The 17,897-nt window shown below is 35.4% G+C and overlaps 2 protein-coding genes across 2 annotated transcripts; one reads left to right on the top strand and one right to left on the bottom strand.

Annotated features, from left to right (window-relative positions):
* The first annotated feature begins 8,181 nt into the window (after positions 1 to 8,181).
* LOC107817862 (protein CutA, chloroplastic-like) lies at positions 8,182 to 12,018 on the top strand. Its single transcript, XM_016643754.2, has 6 exons — positions 8,182 to 8,618; positions 8,741 to 8,850; positions 9,587 to 9,649; positions 11,108 to 11,139; positions 11,288 to 11,382; positions 11,712 to 12,018. Exons 1-6 carry the CDS (start codon positions 8,404 to 8,406, stop codon positions 11,794 to 11,796), a joined length of 600 nt encoding a protein of 199 aa, XP_016499240.1. The 5' UTR covers positions 8,182 to 8,403; the 3' UTR covers positions 11,797 to 12,018.
* A 1,343-nt stretch (positions 12,019 to 13,361) lies between these two features.
* On the bottom strand, positions 13,362 to 16,028 carry LOC107817861 (14-3-3 protein 10). The gene is given in 4 exon segments (NM_001326007.1): positions 13,362 to 13,556; positions 13,684 to 13,800; positions 14,060 to 14,182; positions 15,495 to 16,028. Coding segments are annotated over 4 exon segments (759 nt in total). The 5' UTR covers positions 15,993 to 16,028; the 3' UTR covers positions 13,362 to 13,535.
* Between the last annotated feature and the right edge of the window lie 1,869 nt (positions 16,029 to 17,897).

The raw sequence follows: 17,897 nt of genomic DNA, 5'->3' as shown, positions 1-17,897 counted from the left end.
AGTCGATTGAAATTAATGAAACAATTATGTACTATATCCATCGACCCAACATCCTAACTAAAATGAGCAAATATTTTTAAAATTTACCCGACGTAGCCACTATTGTATACATTTTGAGACTTTCTCCTTCCTTTTGTTAACTTTGTTAGGTGTTTGTCCCGGTTTTCTTACCATATTTGGTTTTCCTATTTCTTGAAGGACAACATATTTACCATAATTGATTTTTTCTTTTACGAGAAGGAAATTATAATTCTTCCATATTTGGCTAGTCCTTTTTCTTGGAGGAAAAGGTTTGGACTTCTATAAATTAAGGATCCTTCCTTCTCATTCAGCAGCATCCACAATGTAGCCATAATGGGTTTGAGAGTCTTGTATAGGGAGAGAACTTTTGGGGACAAGTGTTAGTGTGTCACTTGTGTTTGCCTCTTTGTGAGGTTATTCTCTCGATATTTTGTACTCTCATTTATGTAGTGGATTTTCATCTCCATCCATGGACATAGGTCAATTGATCGAACCACGTTAAATATTTGTATCTCTGTTGGTATATTTTTCTTTTGTTGTATGATTTATCATTCTTCAATGTTTGCTTTACTAGATTAGGCATGACACTTGATTATTTTCAATCCTAACAAGTGGTATCAGAGCTTGTGGTTATATTTGATTGTGTTGGTTGTTTATTTGAATGATGGAGGAAGTATGACCAAGATGGTTTGTTTGAATGGCAGTAATTATCATATTTGGAAAGGCAAGCTGAAAGATCTTCTATTTGTCAATAAAATGCATTTATTTGTGCTTTGCTTCCAACAAAGCTGAAACTTTATCTGATAAGGATTGGAAATTTGAGCACTTACAGGTTTGCAGTTATGTTACATAATAAGTTGAAGATAATGTTCGTAATCATATTATTAATGATACACATGTTAGAACCTTGTGGGTAAAGTTTGAGATACTTTATGCTTCAAAGACTGAAGTTATTCTTGCTTAAACAATTGATGAATATTTGATACAAAGAAGGTTGTCCTATTTCTGATCATATAAATAATTTTCAGGGTGTCCTAGACCAGTTGTCTGGAATGGATGTAAGATTTGATGAAGAAATACAGGGACTCTGGTTGTTGAATACTTTGCCTAACTCTTGGGAAAGTCTTCGAGTTTCTTTGACTAATCCTGCTTTCAGTGGTGTTGTAACTATGTAATATGCTAAGAGTGGTGTCTTAAATTAAGAGATGAGGAGAAGATCTCAAGCTTCGTCTTCTTCAGCTTCAGCTTCACACTCCGATATTTTAGTTACTGAAGATAAGGGAGAAGTAACTTCAGAGGTCAGAATGATAGGGGCAAAAGTAGAAGCAAGTCGAGGTCCAGGTAATGTTACATGTGATCATTGTAAAAAGAAAGGGCACATCAAGAAGTTATGTTTCAAGCTTAAGAGAGAAATGAGATAACAAAAGAAAGATGGCAACAATGAAAATCGTGTTGCTACTGTTGATGATGATGATCTTCTCTTTGCCCACGATAAAGATAACATTAATTTTGTTCATGATGAGGCTAGCTGGTTTGTGGATTCATGTGTCGCTTCTCATATCACGCGAAAGAAGGAATACTTTTCTTATACTCTAGGTAACTTTGGAAAGTTAAAAATAGGAAATGATGGTGAGACTGATGTATTCGGGATTAGTATCATTTGTTGGAAAACTAACAATGGCTCCAAGTTAGTTCTTAACAATGTCAAGCATGCTCCATATATCTTCCTGAATCTATTCTTTATAGAAAATCTTGATAATGATGGTTATTATAACATCTTTGGTGGTGGCCAATGGAAGCTTACTAGAGGCTCAATGGTTGTGGCTCGAGGTATGAAGGTATCTCACTTGTACAAAATTCATCGTTCCATTTCTATTGACTCAGTTAATTTGGTGGAGAATGATTCATCAGAGTTATAGTATAGAAGGTTGAGTCATATGAGTAAGAAGAGGATTGATAGTTTGTCTAAAAAGAATTTACTTTCTGGAGTAAAGCAAGCAAAATTACAAAGATGTGTTCATTGAATCATTTCTTAGTCGGGAAACAAAAAAGAGTTTTTTCCCAGAGTCATCCGCCTTCGAGAAAGCTTGATTTGCTGGAATTGGTACATTCTGATTTATGTGGTCCTTTCAAAGTAAGGTCTCATGGTGGTGCACTTTATTTTGTCACCTTTATTGATGATCATTCTCGCAAACTCTAGGTATTTTCTTTGAAGTCCGGGGATCAAATACTTGATGTATTTAATTTTCAGGCACTGGTTGAGAGGCAAACAGAAAAGAAACTAAAATGCATTCGCTTAAACAATGGTGGCATGTATATTGGTCCTTTTGATAATTATTGTAGATCGCAGGGTATTCAGCATCAAAAAACTCCTCCCAAGACTCCTCAGTTGAATGGTTTAGCGGAGAGGATGAATAGAACTGTAGTTGAGAAGGTTAGATATTTGTTTTCAGATTCTAAGCTGTCAGACTCCTTTTGGACAGAAGCACTTAATACTGCGGCTTATGTTATCAATTTGTCTCGTACTATTACATTGGATGGTGATGTCCCTAATAGAGTTTGGTTTGGTAAGAATGTTTCTTATGATCACTTGAGAGTCTTCGGGTATAAGGCCTTTGTGCATATTCCTAAGGATGAGAGGTCAAAGATGGATGTTAAAACTAGGTAGTGTATCTTTATTGGCTATGGTCAAGATGAATTTGGTTATCGTTTCTATGATCCAGTTGAAAAGAAACTTGTTAGAAGCCTTGATGTTGTGTTCTATGAAGACCAGACAATTGAAGATTTTGAAAAAGCTGATAAGGTTGATTCGCAAAGCAGTGAAAGCTTAGTTGATATTGATCTAGTTCCTATGACTATTCCATCTAAAAAAATCTTCAAACTAATGATAATCAAGTTGATAATAAAGAAGGTGATCATATTCAGAACCAACAAGATGTTGATAATCCACTGCAAGATGATGTAGTTAACCAGCAACCAACTACTATTGATGCTTCAAAGAGTTTTCTCAGAAGATCTACTATAAGTACCTTCATCTCGTTATCCTTCTACTGAGTATGTACTCTTGACTGATGGGGGAGAACCTGAAAGTTTTGAAAAGTGTTGCATGTTCATCGGGATGGCGGTCTCCTCCACATAATCGGGGAGGGAGAATTGTTGGGTTTTTGGGCTTTTCCCTTCCTATGTGGATAAATAAAATACCATTTGAACCTAGCCCATTTTCCCTATAGCCCATTAATATCAAGACATATAAATATGACCTATTTTAGGTTAGAAATACAACAAGAGAGAAAACATAAGGGTGCAACCGTTTTTGAAGCCTTGTGAGCAAGAAAAGTGTGTTTTTTTGCTCCAGAAAATTTCTGCTCAGGTAGTCCACTTCAATTAGCATTTTCTGACTCGTTAATCGTTGGATTGTGCTCAAATTTGAACTGGGAGTTCTTAACATTTGGTTCTTGGATTTCAATGGTGGATATTGGATTTATAGTCCTTTAACTTTGAATTTGGAGGCATGAACAGAAGCTCAATTTTGGGGTAATTTCTCTCCTTTCTTCAATTTGTTTTATACAATCTTATTTTTATTGTTGCTCTTGTTTTGGAACTTGCTTTGTGGCCAATTTATAAAACTTTTGTAACTTTTGTTGATTGATTTAGTGGAGCTTTGAGGGCCTTTGGTCATGTGGCTTTTTACCTCTTCACATTGAAGGGGTTTTCCACGTAAATATAGTATCTCGTATCTTGATTACTTTTGCCTTGTTATTCTTTGTTTGCTTGTGGTATAATTGTCGTTCGTGTTACCATTTGCATTAATTTATTGTATTCTCTTGGTTCAAGTAGATTGGAAAGATTTAAACTTGGGTTGTTTCCGCTATTTGTCTAGTCGTGAAATTTGGTATTGATTGTTCCTTCCTAACATAGTGGTATCGGGATGAGATTTAGGACAGGTTCATCGTGTCGATTTAGTTCCCGTCACAACCTATCTGACAGTAATCGTAATTTTTGTATAAGAAGTTTGATCAGTGTACTACTCACATTGAGACAAACTTTGCGGTGGAGATTTGGAGATGCGACCTGTTGAAGATTATGTGAAGAAGGTGGATCAAGTTTATTTTGTCAGAAAATTTAGGCCATAGGGAGAATTGTTAGGTGTTTGTCCTGATTTTTTTTTACCATATTTGGTTTTTCTATTTTTGAAGGACAACACATTTACCATAATTGATTTTTTCTTTTACGAGAAGGAAAATATAATTCTTCTATATTTGGTTAGTCCCTTTTCTTAGAGGTAAAGGTTTGGACTTCCATAAATTAAGGATCCTTCCTTCTCATTCAGCAGCATCCACAATGTATCTATAAGGGTTTTGAGAGTCTTCTTTAGAGGGATAACTTTTCGAGACAAGTGTTAGTGTGTCACTTATGTTTGCCTCTTTGTGAGATTATTCTCTCGATAGTTTGTACTCTCTTTTATATAGTGGATTTCTCATCTTCGTCCATGGACGTAGGTCAATTGACCGAATCACGTTAAATATTTGTGTCTATTTGGGTATAGTTCTCTTTTGTTGTATAATTTATCATTGTTCAAGGTTCGCTTTACTAGTTTTCGCATGACACCTAATTATTTTCGATCCTAACACATTTTAGCATCTTTTCATCATCAATCTAAAATCAAAAACAAATCCAAAAGAATCCAAAAATCATGCAATGAAATCCAATTACATAAATGGCTTTCGAAGATTTTTCCCTGCCATAGCCATATCAGCCTTTTGATATCATCATTAATGGCCCAACAAAGCATTACATCTTCTTTTTTATATTCTTTTGTAGACTCTTGTGTTCTAGAGAGTCACATTACACGCGGACAACATCCCAAATCGTGGTTAGAGTAGTAATTTTATAAAATGGGCGGTGAAAATTAGATTAGAAAGGTAACTCACTATTGTTGAATAAGTTAAAAGAATTGAGTTTGAATTTCGAATACGATTTTTGTAAAAAAGTTGGTGTGGATGTTGTTTATATTTGTTGAAAAATAGAATTGAGCCGAAGTTGAGCTTCTCTTTACTATGGTTGATTGAAAACTTTGAAAAATAAAAGTCCACCATTAAGGGTTGTTCGAAATTTTTATTTTAAAAATTGGGTTTTTTGAATTTTTTAGTTGTTTGACTTGAGTATTGTTCCAATTGATTGGAAACATGAAGAGGAGTTCAAAACATAAACTTGAAGTGATTTGGAGTAGTGAGTTAAATTTCAGAAAAGACTCAAGGAAGAAGACGAAGTCAGTTTTTGTATAATAATATATAATATTGTATAATAGTTATATGGTTGTATCTGATAAACCCGCAACAAGAACAGCCTTTATTTTATGCCGTGCCGAAAGAAAAAGAAAGTCTTCAAGAAGTGAGAGAAGGAGCGCTGCGGTAACGAGCCGTAAGAAAGATGAGCAGAGCATTCCTTCCGCCCCTCATTCTCTTATTGTGCCGGCAGGCCTGGGCGAACGAGGTAGGGTTAGATTAGATGGAGGAGGACTTCGCCCGCCCGCCACCAGTGGAAGCAAGCTAGCCCCTCACTTTCGAAAGAGAGTCTCGACGTGGCGGTGTAGACCCTTTTTTAAGTCTATGAATTGGAAGCAGGAAAGACTCTTCTTGAAAGCGAGTTCAGTGGCTCTCTGGTGAGGGGCACGTTCGTGCGGGGCATTTCCCACCTCGCCTTTGATGGACATTCAAAAGGATCTGCTAGGCTGTCTTACATGTCCCAAAAAGCAAGCAAAGGGGCTCTTCCTCTGTGCATCTCTGTGATGGGGCTCATCATAAGGCAGCTAGCCTATTGGAAAAAGACTACTCTCATCCCTCTCCCGAGGTAGCTACTTTTTTTTTTCGTGCTTCTTAAGTCGATGTTGACCTGTATATAAGTCAGATGTTGGAAAGGGAAGCCCCCATAATATAAGCACTCTTTCAGTCAAGTAATGCCTTTAGAGCCTATAGTATAGCTGAGTAGCTAAGAGCTTCTGGTAATTTAAAAACGTAGGAATCGACTTACACCTATATACTATCTTGTATAAAAGTGTATAACATTATATGAAAGTGTATAAACGTTTGTAGACGAATTTTTTTTATGATTTTTATTTACAATTATTATTCAAAACTTGTCCAAATCTCCATTAAATGACTTCAATTTTATAAAGAACCTCCTTAGACTATTTCTAATAAGATTAAACAACACCCACTCCAAATTTCTCACAAAATCATATTTGAAATTTAGACCCACTTATTTATGCTTCTTTAACAATGGAGGATTATCTTAAAAATCTAATTTTCACCACCCAAATAAAATTTATTTGTTGAACTAATATTTAAGTCACAGTTATTGATTCAAAAATTGGGTTAAAAGCTTGAGGTTTTAGAAGAAAAAAATAGGGATTTCGAGAACATATTTGGAGTTGGGTGTTGAATCTTAGCCTATTATTTTTGGGCTATAGCTTTGCAATGTTGTATATAGGCTATATGATTACAGTGTATGTTGGGCAAGATACAAAATTGGTCATTCGGTCGAGATTAATTGTATTTGTTAGCCAAAAAATATATAAAATGGGTATATAATACACATATGTACAAAAAATATACATTTTATCGGTTATTATTTTTGGGAGCGGCTAAAAATATACATTTCTCATTTCTTTTTACTGCTTGATGAGAAGAAAAAAAGAAGAAGAATTAATCCAAATAGCCGCTCATCCAATCATTAAACTAAACATAGTGGTGGGGTATAATATATGCATAATTTATGTATTATATGTGTATAATTATGTATAATCAATGTATAATCTATGTATATGGATAGAAATAGTAAATAATGAATATGACCGACTATTTGTGTAAAGATCCCAAGAAAAATATGGCTTTCAACTAGCCCACATATCTAGCCCAACCCAAATATAAGCCCAAAAGTGGTTACTTCTAGTTCTAGAAAGTTTTGAGGAGTACAGGAAATATAAATAAAAGCAAATAAAGGGGTTTTGGCCTTGTATGACAACCTAACCTAATAAATGGCATAAAAAAGCACAACTTATTGTTATTGGCATCTTATGGCCTGCATTTATATTTTAATTTAAAAAATTAATTTTGTATATAAAAAAAAGAGGGTTAGACCTTCTTCCCCTGTGTGTCTCTCTCTTTGTATCTCTTCTTCATATCTCCTCATTCTCTCTCTTCACAGCAGAAAATTTTAGAACAGTTGGTATAAATAAATGCCTAAAGGAATAGAACAACCATGAAACTGAAATTCTGGTGGCCCATTTTCGAAGTTGGACAAGTTTTTTCATTCTCACTTAGCATTAATGGATGAAATCAAGCAAACTTTCCACAAGTTTGCACAAAAATTTTGTTCAGAAAAGAAATAGTTTGTTTTGAATCGAAAGAGGAATGAATTTATTGAACTTTCAAATTTCGGGGAATACACATCTCAATGTATATCGACTTATATATCTTATTTCATGTATATCATGCATATTTATATACATGACTATGTATATCATTGAAAATATTGTGTGATATACACTGACATATAATATGATATACATGTCTATGTATAATTCTTCTGTGATATACATACTGATATATAACAGCCAAAATACACATGGGTGATTATTTGTGAAATGTATATCACAGATTTATTTTCATTCTTTGTGTATATCTAAATGAATATTAAAATTTTATTTTCATTATTTGTATTATGAATTTATAAATATAGTTATCCAAAATTTATTGTTGTCTCTATATCAATTTGTTTTCATAATAAAAGTAATTACATTATTTGTATATCATAGTGTATAATATATTAAATATACCAAACAATTTATTTTCCTTATTTGTATATATTAAAAAATTATTTTCCATCATTGTATATCAAAATGTATATTAAAAATTTATTTATCCCACAATTATATTTATTATTTTATGTCTTAGAACTTGCTCTAAACTTATATACATTGCTACAGTGTGAAAAAAATCAGAAAAGAGATATAAAAAGGTTTTGGAGAAATGTTCAGATAATTTTGACAGAAAATAAAACCTAAATTTTAGGTAGATAGGTGCAACCATTAGAAGAGGAGATTTTTTTAATAAAAAAAACTAAAGAGAATAAATGAATGAGGAATCATTTAAGGAAAGGGGAGATAAGAGTACTGAGTGCATTTTGGAAGAAGATATGGAACGTAGAAGACGGAAAACAGTTACTTTATTTACGTAAGAATTGGAGAGAAGAGAGAGAGAGAGCGGTTCTATAAATTGTTTTGCTATTTTTTAGGAAAATAACTTTGGTTATTTGGCGCCAATTATTTTGGTCTTTTACTGCCAAACCTAATATAAAGCTAAAAAATTACCAATTCTTTTTATGTGTTGTATTTTTTCTAATATAAAAGTAGAGTTAATAATCAAATTACAGATGGCATTAAGATTCTCAGCAATAGCATCATCAAGTGTAGTACGTCGTCGATTGCCCATAGTAGGCGCCTTCTGCGTTCTTACTTTTGGTCTCTCTAATCTTTCAATACAAACTTTTTCTAAAACCGGTTCTGCTCACTCGCTTCCCTTTCCCCCTTTCTTACGGTAATTCTCATTTCTCTTGCAATTTTTTATTTTTATTTTTTATAATCAGAATCTTGAATTAGTTTGTGGGTTTTTGAGGAAAAGAATATTCCTATCTAGGTTTTGTTTGTTTAATGTTTTAGGTCGAAATTAAGACAGAGTACGAGTGTTAGTAATAGCATCAGAATGGAAGGAAGCAGCAAGATTGTTCCCAGCATTGTTGTCTATGTCACTGTTCCTAACAAAGAATTGGGTTTGTCTTTTTTTTATTTCTTCTGCTATTCAATTTATAATCTTTTGATAGTTTTGGCATTTCAGTGACTTAGGTACTTGGCTTTATGCACTTTAGATGTTAATAGATAATTTGATAAGTGTTGTTTATGATCATCTTATGAAATGGTAAATCAGGTTGAGGTTTTAGCTGAAATATGATATCTGCTGGCATATTAAGCTACTATAACATCGATCTTGACTCATCGTGATATCTTCACTACAGGATCATATACTATGTGTGGTTTAAACTCGATTCTATGGTCTTCCGTTCCTTTTACTTTTTCTTTTTAATGTTCTATATGGTGTACCTTTAGTTCTATTCTTAGACAAAAGTTAAAAAGGAAGTAAAAGAAAATAACTTTTTCGAATTTGAGCTCTAGAATTCATGAGTCTTGGTCATTGTGTTAGCGAAAAGAGAACCGGCATTATAATATTGTACTTGTATCAAAGTTCCAAAAGTCACCTAGGATGATCCAAAAGATTGATAGTTGGATAATCTGAGCTTAAGAGCTGCTACTGTTGTCTCAACAAATACTGTATTTATTATCTGTCCAAATGTACCAATTTTAAACATGTTACAAAAAGATGATTTCAGAATAAATGTCCCTATATTTTCAAGGATGCTGCCTTTATGATTGCTTTTGTAATCTCAGTGATTTCTGAAGCTACAGGTGGAAGCTTTAGCATTAATATTTTGGTTTCTGGCTATTTTGCAGGTAAGAAACTAGCAGGGAGCATAGTCAAGGAGAAACTTGCAGCATGTGTTAATCGAGTACCAGGCACGCACAGCTCCTAATTAGTACTCTAACTAGCTAATGTAACCTTCATTTTTCTATCTTGCACCGACTGGATGGTCCATTTCTCACAGTATCTTTGCCGTCATTTGGCTGTTTAGAGCTTAGCAATTCAACTTCAGTTCAACATGCTCCTATTACCGCTGTGCTTGAGAAAGTGTGGTTCATTCTTGTTGTCATGAATTGAATTATAGTACAGAGTGCTAATTCCTTGTCATTTCCTAGTCGCACTTGGCATTGGAACTTAGAAGTTTGATTCATGTATTGTCTCATCAGTGATATAAAGCATTATGTTGGTTACAAGATTGTTAACCATGGAGTGTTTAGATCTTTTAGTTTCTTTGTAATGTGCGATAAAGAACTTGGATATATGAACCCAATATATTGCTGTTTCACCTGTTTACTGCTCGTGGTGTTGCGTGCTTTTGACTAAATTCTCTTTCCAAAGATTGAACCTCATTGAGATGTTGATTGCATGGCTTTTCTTTGATGTGGTTGGGCTGCTACGACGTTGAAAATATTGATGTCCACTTTTCTCGTTTTCTCTTAGAGGAACTAGATTCTCAAAAGATCAATACTATAAATAATTGAAGGGATATGCATTGAAATTTCGTAAAATGTCATTGTCAACACCAGGGTAATGTAGAATGTGTGTTGGGGACCTTTTTGTTGGACATGTAATCTGAATGGCAAATTGAGAGGAGCGACTTTTAGGGCTTAATTTCTCATTCTAGGGCCTTGTGGCTGGATAAGTCTCTGGTAATAGGGAAGAAATTTGGGTGGAAAGGGTAAAAGACAGTAGGATTTGGTTATTGGTAATGATTTGAATCTCATAGAAGCAAGGAACTAGGAGAGTATCTATAATAACAGAAAAACAGATGCAAGGTGTAAAGAGAACGGCGCTGTTACTGGGGCAGGTTCACAGTCATGCATATTTTGAAAGAAAGGTGTAAAGACTAGGTTTGGGGATTTCTCCAGATCCTTTTGATAATTTGGAGTACCACTAAAGGTCATAGTTGCATGATGAAGCATGAGGTTTATTTAATGGCTCATATATTGTAATATTGGTCTTGCCCTTGTATCATATGTTAGGTTCATCTCTGGTGTTGTTCGTTATGTTTGTGGCAAAACAACAACAACAACAACGACCCAGTAAATCCCACAAAGTGGGGTCTGGTTCATTATGTTTGTAGCATTGGTTCAAATTAGTTAACCGTTATTTGGGAAAGAACTAAAGTGCAAGTTAACCATGCATGTGGCTCTCAGCGTTCACTTACATGTGTAGAAGCCTTCTCGGTGGCAGAGTTACTCGTATGCAAAACATTAATAATTTTGCATGGACCTTCATTAACCTTCTTTCCTACGTTGATAACTTTTCACATTATGACAAGTACTTCAAGAAGCTTGTGGATGCATAAGTGAATTGATGTGCTGTGTGTGCAGGCGTCGAATCAGTTTACGAGTGGGAAGGAGAGGTAAGACTCCTCTTCGATCTGGCTTTTCTCCTCCATGCTTCAGTTACCAGACAGTTCAGCTTTGATCGAGACCAATTTTTCTCAACACGTTATAGGTGTTGTCTTGTTTCCTAAGAATAATTTTGTTATTTTTTTTTGCTGTAAACAGGTACAGACTGATTCTGAGGAGCTGCTTATAATCAAGACCAGGGAATCCCTTTTGGAAGCTCTTACAGAGCATGTGAAGGCCAACCATGAATATGAGTAAGTCTTTACATTTGGCTCTCATTTTGTGCATTATTTAGATAAACTTACAGGTCATCCTTTTTGATTATCTGGTTCTAATGTTTAAAAAAGGGAATTAGAAGGAAGACGGATTTTTCATGTACAATAATATGTGTGCCATATGATATCTTATCCTTATATCACCGGTGATAGCCTGCAATTTCTGCCCCAAAAATTTCACATTCATTATTAGTCTTGGGTGCAATAAGCTAATTGTTATCTTGCTCAAACATTATTACCCGAGAAGAGGGTGAGGAGACTGCAGACAGACAGAATATTCTGATCCTTTCTTTTGCTTGTTGCTGCAGAGTTCCTGAAGTGATTGCCATGCCAATAGTTGGTGGCAGCCCCCAGTACCTAGAATGGCTCAAGAACAGCACTAGGGAAAAATGATTAAGCCAAGGCAGGCTTGTTCGACTTTAGCCTGTAGTTATGTTGGACAATGTCCCTTGCTCCCATGTCTAGCGCTTATCAAAGACCAATATTAATGTTTATTTCGTGTTTTTGTCTAATAGTTATTACTCAAAACAGTCAAACTGTGTGGGTAGTCCTGAACTTGATACGAGCTCTCATATCTATCTCAATAATATCTTAAATGCATGTGTTATTTATGCCATTGCTTGTTGTATTCCACATAGGTCTACAGTGCTACACTACCTCCTCCTTTTCCTTTTTTTTTTGGCTTCAAACAGTGTAATACTACTGCTAGATCTCCATGTGGCATGATAAGGAATCCTAGAAAAGATCGATTGAGGCTCTCTCCACGGTCTAACAAAGATACTTGTCCTGACAACTGAGATCTTCGGTCTGCGTGCCTGGGAGCTGCTCAAACAAAGAAGAGTTTGGTCCCGTCTGAGTTCAGGCACGGCCGGTCCGTTTGTTTGCTGCTAGGTCCGGAAATGGCGCTGGGCGAGGGTGCCACTATGCCCCTTAGTGACTCGAACGGTCCTTCGACATCCTTTTAAATTATGAATTTGGAGTGCAAACCTTACCAGTGTCTGTTGAATATGAAGTTTATGAAGAACTCGTTGAGCTTTTGTTAGGTATCTGTCTCCCAATTTTTCTCATGAGAATAAACTGCTGTGGAGGTATATACATGTTTGTATAATGGTGAAGGGACGAGACCCTCGAAAAATTATGGTACCATTCTTCTCTCTTATCCATCGACTACGATTGGAAAACTAATATTCATGAAAGCTCTTTATCCTCTTGCTTGAATTGAAATACTTTGGGGGGGTTGTGTCGAAAAATTGTTTTTATCTTAAGTCGAAGTTGGATCTCCTAGCCTCTTATTTTTAATTTCTAAGAATTGGATCTCGCTATTTATAGATCAGCAGTATCACCATTTGTAAAATGTGTATTCCGTTAAGACATGTTCTCATGATCCATCTTGAAAAATTATGTACTTGAGAAACACAGAATTATTCAACCAAAGGTCACCGAGGCAGTCATTTCGGTTATTCCAACAAAAACTACCAAGGTAGTCATTATCAAACTAAAAGAGAACATAGTTATAGCACCAAAAGCACATTTATATGAATACAAACTTGAAATGATGCTAATATCACGATTTGCCAGGGCGCAATTATGAGATTTAAGTTGTGAAACTTGTAGTATACTATTTATGAAGTCGTGAAACTTGTAGACTAATTTATAAAGCAGCTATTGCGGTTAATACCAGAGCTCCAACGTATTATAACAATGTCACAGAGAAACAGAGAGCAACATTCCTTGATTCCTTGTGACAGCAGGTAACCAACCACCATGGAAGTTTGTAAAATAGTCATCAAAGCTTCTCGTTTTCTCAGAACGAAGAAAATATCTAATCATAAAAAACTCATAAAAAGCACACCCATTTAAATTTTCTTATAATAACTCAATACCAGGTTTGACCGTTCGCGGCTAAAAAAAGGAAAAAGAAATTCTAACGCCAGCAACTGATACCAACAGAAAGGAAATGCAGAAAATATGGCAATTTAACTCCTCGCTTTTCGAAGTTCCATACCACCATAAGTCAAATATCGAATACATAATGTCAAGGGAAGCTGTCCTTTTTCTTATACAATAAGTCAGCAAAAGGCAAATGACATTTGGAGCCCACCCCTTAAAAGAGATGATGAGTCAGCATACAATCAAGACTCATCCAACTGATCCTGCATTAAGCACATGACAACAATTAAAGAAAGTTTTATTAAGTAAAGAAATCAAGTTTCAGAGTTAAACTACGCGTTTGCATGTGATGGTGCTTTGTAATGGCAGCCCCTCAACAGAAGCACCTACCTGAGCATCTGAGGTCCAAAGTGTGAGATTGTCTCGTAGGAGTTGCATTATGAGGGTGCTATCCTTATAAGATTCTTCACCTAAAGTGTCCAGCTCAGCTATGGCTTCCTCAAAAGCCTAAACAGGTAGACAAACAAATCAACCAAATGCAATATGATTATGGACCCTCTAACACAACTAGACTAACTGGCGTCTATAATGGAGTAATAGATATATTAAAAACTGATGCAAATCGTAATTGATCCATCTTGCAGGTTAGCTTCAATACGAAGAGGGACAAATACAAGGCTCACACTCGTGCCCGCCTGTTAACCTTGACTAGAAGAGCTGCACATGAAATTCATAGCATATCTGCAACAGAAACACCAAATTTTACCTGTTTTGCCATACTACAAGCTTTGTCAGATGAGTTCAGAATCTCAAAGTAGAAGACTGAGAAATTAAGTGCAAGACCCAGCCTTATAGGATGTGTTGGAGGCAGATCTGCTAGTGCAATTTCCTTCAACAATAACAAAGGAAAGAAAATAGAATTAGCAAAACTGAAAGTCCCAACCATATGATGGAACTTTGCATACAACACCAACTGCAAACATATGAACATTCAAGATTTGACCAACTGTAGAAGCCGATAAACACGCGCATGCTAGACAAACATTTTTCGAAAATAAACAGTTCATCAAGAGCCAGAGGGAGCCAAAACCGAGAAATAAAAACTCCAGGTTAAATCAACTGAATGTCCTCTATACAGTTTCTAAATACCTGCAGCATAATAAGAAAGCCTTTGCATGTGAAATTAATTTTGTTATTCAGACACCCAATCTCACGACAAGAAAATTGAACCTAGAGGGTTTCTAACTACATCAATGATGCAACTAAAGCTAAACTGGCTTAAGCCTAACCGATGTGCATATCCTTGGATATTCACTAACATTGACCAGTCTACAACTGATCTCCTAACTTTGCACAGCAAGGACTTCTTATAACTTCAGTCCAATCTTTAATTTCAAACAAGCATAAAGACAATTTGGTGTTGAGAGACCCTTCTTGGATGGAAATGACACTTCAGCTGATACAAATATGAAACACCACACCAGAAAAGCGATATCTCTGAACAAAACAGAGTAAGGCTACAACCTGCAGATCACAAAGCTTTGTCCCTTCTTGTCCTCTTAGTTGTAGTAATTTTTTTTTATAAGATTCTTAGTTGTCTTTCAATGGTCAAAGATGGCAATGCAAAGGAATAATCAACTGAAGATGCAGCTTAAACACTCATCTTGCAACCTATCAACATTTTAGTAAAATCTGTGATGGAAAAAAATGCAACAGAAAAATCGAAACTTACACACTAATATAAGAACTCCACCACAATCTCAACTCAAAAGAACTAAATCCAGATCACAATGGCTAAATTTTTACAATCCATATTGAACTCTAACTACAATTTCGAGATGCATTATCGCCATCTCAACACTAATCCTGCTTATTTCTCACAATTTCATCCATATTAGTTAGGTTAATATATATGTAACAGAAAAAACTAAACTGCAATAGAAAAATCAAATCCTATTTAACATTCTCCACAACAATCTCAACACAAATACAGAAAATCAAAATCCAGATCAGTATGGCTAAAATTAGTTCTCTATGTTCAAGTCGAAATCTAGCTACAGTTTTCTACATTTACTTCACGATCTATACGATCCTACTATCACAACAAGTAGTTAAAACATCCGAGACTTAATTTGCCCTAATCTGAAGAACAGTAAAAAGCACAAACTCAAAACCTAGGAAAAAGTCAACTAAAACAGTACCTGAGCAGCCTTATAAGAATTCATAGTGTCTTCAGCAGCCTGCTTCCGCTCATCTCCAACCTTAAACTCCGCTAGATACCGGTAATAATCACCTTTCATTTTGAGGTAAAACACCCTCGATTCACCCGTAGAAGCAGATGGCACGAGATTCGACTCGAGCAACTTGAGAATACCAGCACAAACCTCCGTTAACTCATTCTCAACTTTACCTCTGTACTCCTTGACGAGCGACACGTGTTCTTCGTTCTTACGCGATTCCTCTTTCTGCTCAATGGAGGATACGATACGCCACGCGGCACGAAGAGAGCCGATCACGTTTTTGTAAGCGACGGAAAGGAGGTTTCGTTCCTCGACGGTGAGTTCGGCGGCGGGAGTGGAACTGAGGACTAGTTTGTCCATGTACTGGACCATTTCTTCATAGCGTTCGGCTTGTTCGGCGAGCTTGGCTAAGTAGAGGTATTGTTCGCGGCTGAGATTGTCTGTGAGCAGAGCCGCCATTGTTGTTGTAGAGAGAGAAAGTTTAGGCGAAAGAGAATGGATTCTCGACAGTGTGTGTGCGTGAGAGAGAGACTTTTATGTGCTTTTTCTGCCCTTTTTCTTTGGCTTGTTTTGATTTTTTGGGGAGAATATGTCTGCCGTCAAATAAGTACTAAATTCACGGGAAAAAAATAGCTAGCGTTTGGGCATATTTGTTTTAAAAAATTTAAGGCAAAATGGCTTCGTGGCCATTTAAACTTGTACCCGTTTGTAAAGCCGATACATAAACTTATAGTTTTCTTATTTGAACACTCCAACTTGACAGAACGAGTACTAATAAACTACTTTGACTATTGACTATGCTTATTTGGCAGTGACATAGGTGATGTGGACAAAATGCGTATCAATCACGCAGAAAATGCGCGTGAATGCAATAATCTGATTAAAGAAAATAATATGCTCAATAGAAAAAAAATTTAAAAAAATAAAAAAGTAAAGGGAAAAACGACCCCTAGCCTGTCAGTACTCATTTCCGCTCTCTTTCTTCTCTTCAAATTAAGCAAGGAGAGAGAACATCAAAAATTTTAATTCCGGCCAAAATTCGATATGAAGATTGTATACTTTTACTTATATCTTACGATTTTGGAGTTTTAGAAAAGATGGGGTTTTGATTGGTTGCCAACGAAGTAGAGGCAGCAACCATTTAAGTTTTATGGCGGTCAAAAATACTCACCACTCTAAACCACCGATGGTATGAAGAAAACTCTATCATCGAATCTCTTTGCAAAAACAGTAGCAAAAAAAAGGCAGATATTTGCAATGGTATTTAGTGGCCTCCACTGTTTCAAAACAATGGATTCATATTGAATTTCTGAAATTCCAAAATTCATTCTTTTTCTGGTCTAATCATGACCATAGTGGAGTTGTGAAATTGATTCAGAATAAGAGAGAAAGAACGGTAAGGAAAAAGAGAAAGGAGAAGAAAGAATAAGAATAAGAATAAGAATAAGGTAAGAAAGGGAGGTGGGTGAATGAAGAAGAAGGAAGTGTCAGGTCTTTTTCCTCCTTTTCTTTTTTCTGTTTTTAATTTGTGACTTCTTTTTTGTTGATTTAGTATTTGAAATGGGACCCACAAATAACACATGTCAAGTAATAAGTAATCTAACATATGACGTGTTGTACATGTCAGCACAATTGATATATACGCTCTACTGGATGTATTTATTAGTACTCATTCTGTCAAGTTGGAGTGTTCAAATGGGAAAACGGTAACTTATGTATCGGCGTTACAAATGGGTGCAAGTTTAAGTGGTCAGGAGGCCATTTCGCTAAAATTTAATTTGGATAAAGTTTGATTTGCTGTTTAGACATTATTTTTTAGAGAAATTTTCATAAAACACTATCTTTTAGTAGTAATTAGCCATTTATACATACCATTTGCTATATTACGGTTTATAGATACATTTTCTGTGGTTATAAGATGTATTTGATGTATCTAAGTGTTACACCCCATATTTTCGTACATGAAATGCGCCATAAATAAATTAATGAGAGCCCGAAAGTGATATGTCACATTCCGCAGTACTACATTACGATGATGTCGCGCCCTGTAGTATTGTACGTGGAATTTGTCATAAGGTAATTAACATCAGTCCATGGAAAAGATTATTTGGAGATTATAAGGATTATGGTATTTTACAAGTGAGTAGTAAATTCATAAAGGTAAAAGGGGGTGCAAGTCTGAGAAAACGAATTTTGTCAAAGTTTGGTATTTTGAGATAAAAAAAAACGGGTCGAGCGATAATACCCAATAATTATAAACTAGTACCATGCAAGGTACCACATGACCATGATAGTAAGATGTATAAGGTATATTAAAAGTGAGTAATATTTTAAGTAAGTGGGAATAATTCTCAACTTTGCGGG

Source organism: Nicotiana tabacum, chromosome 16, assembly GCF_000715075.1.
Source record: "Nicotiana tabacum cultivar K326 chromosome 16, ASM71507v2, whole genome shotgun sequence".
In the NCBI taxonomy this organism is placed as follows: Eukaryota; Viridiplantae; Streptophyta; class Magnoliopsida; order Solanales; family Solanaceae; genus Nicotiana; species Nicotiana tabacum.
Note: the sequence above shows the minus strand (reverse complement) of the source record. Positions and strands in the feature narration are given on the sequence as shown.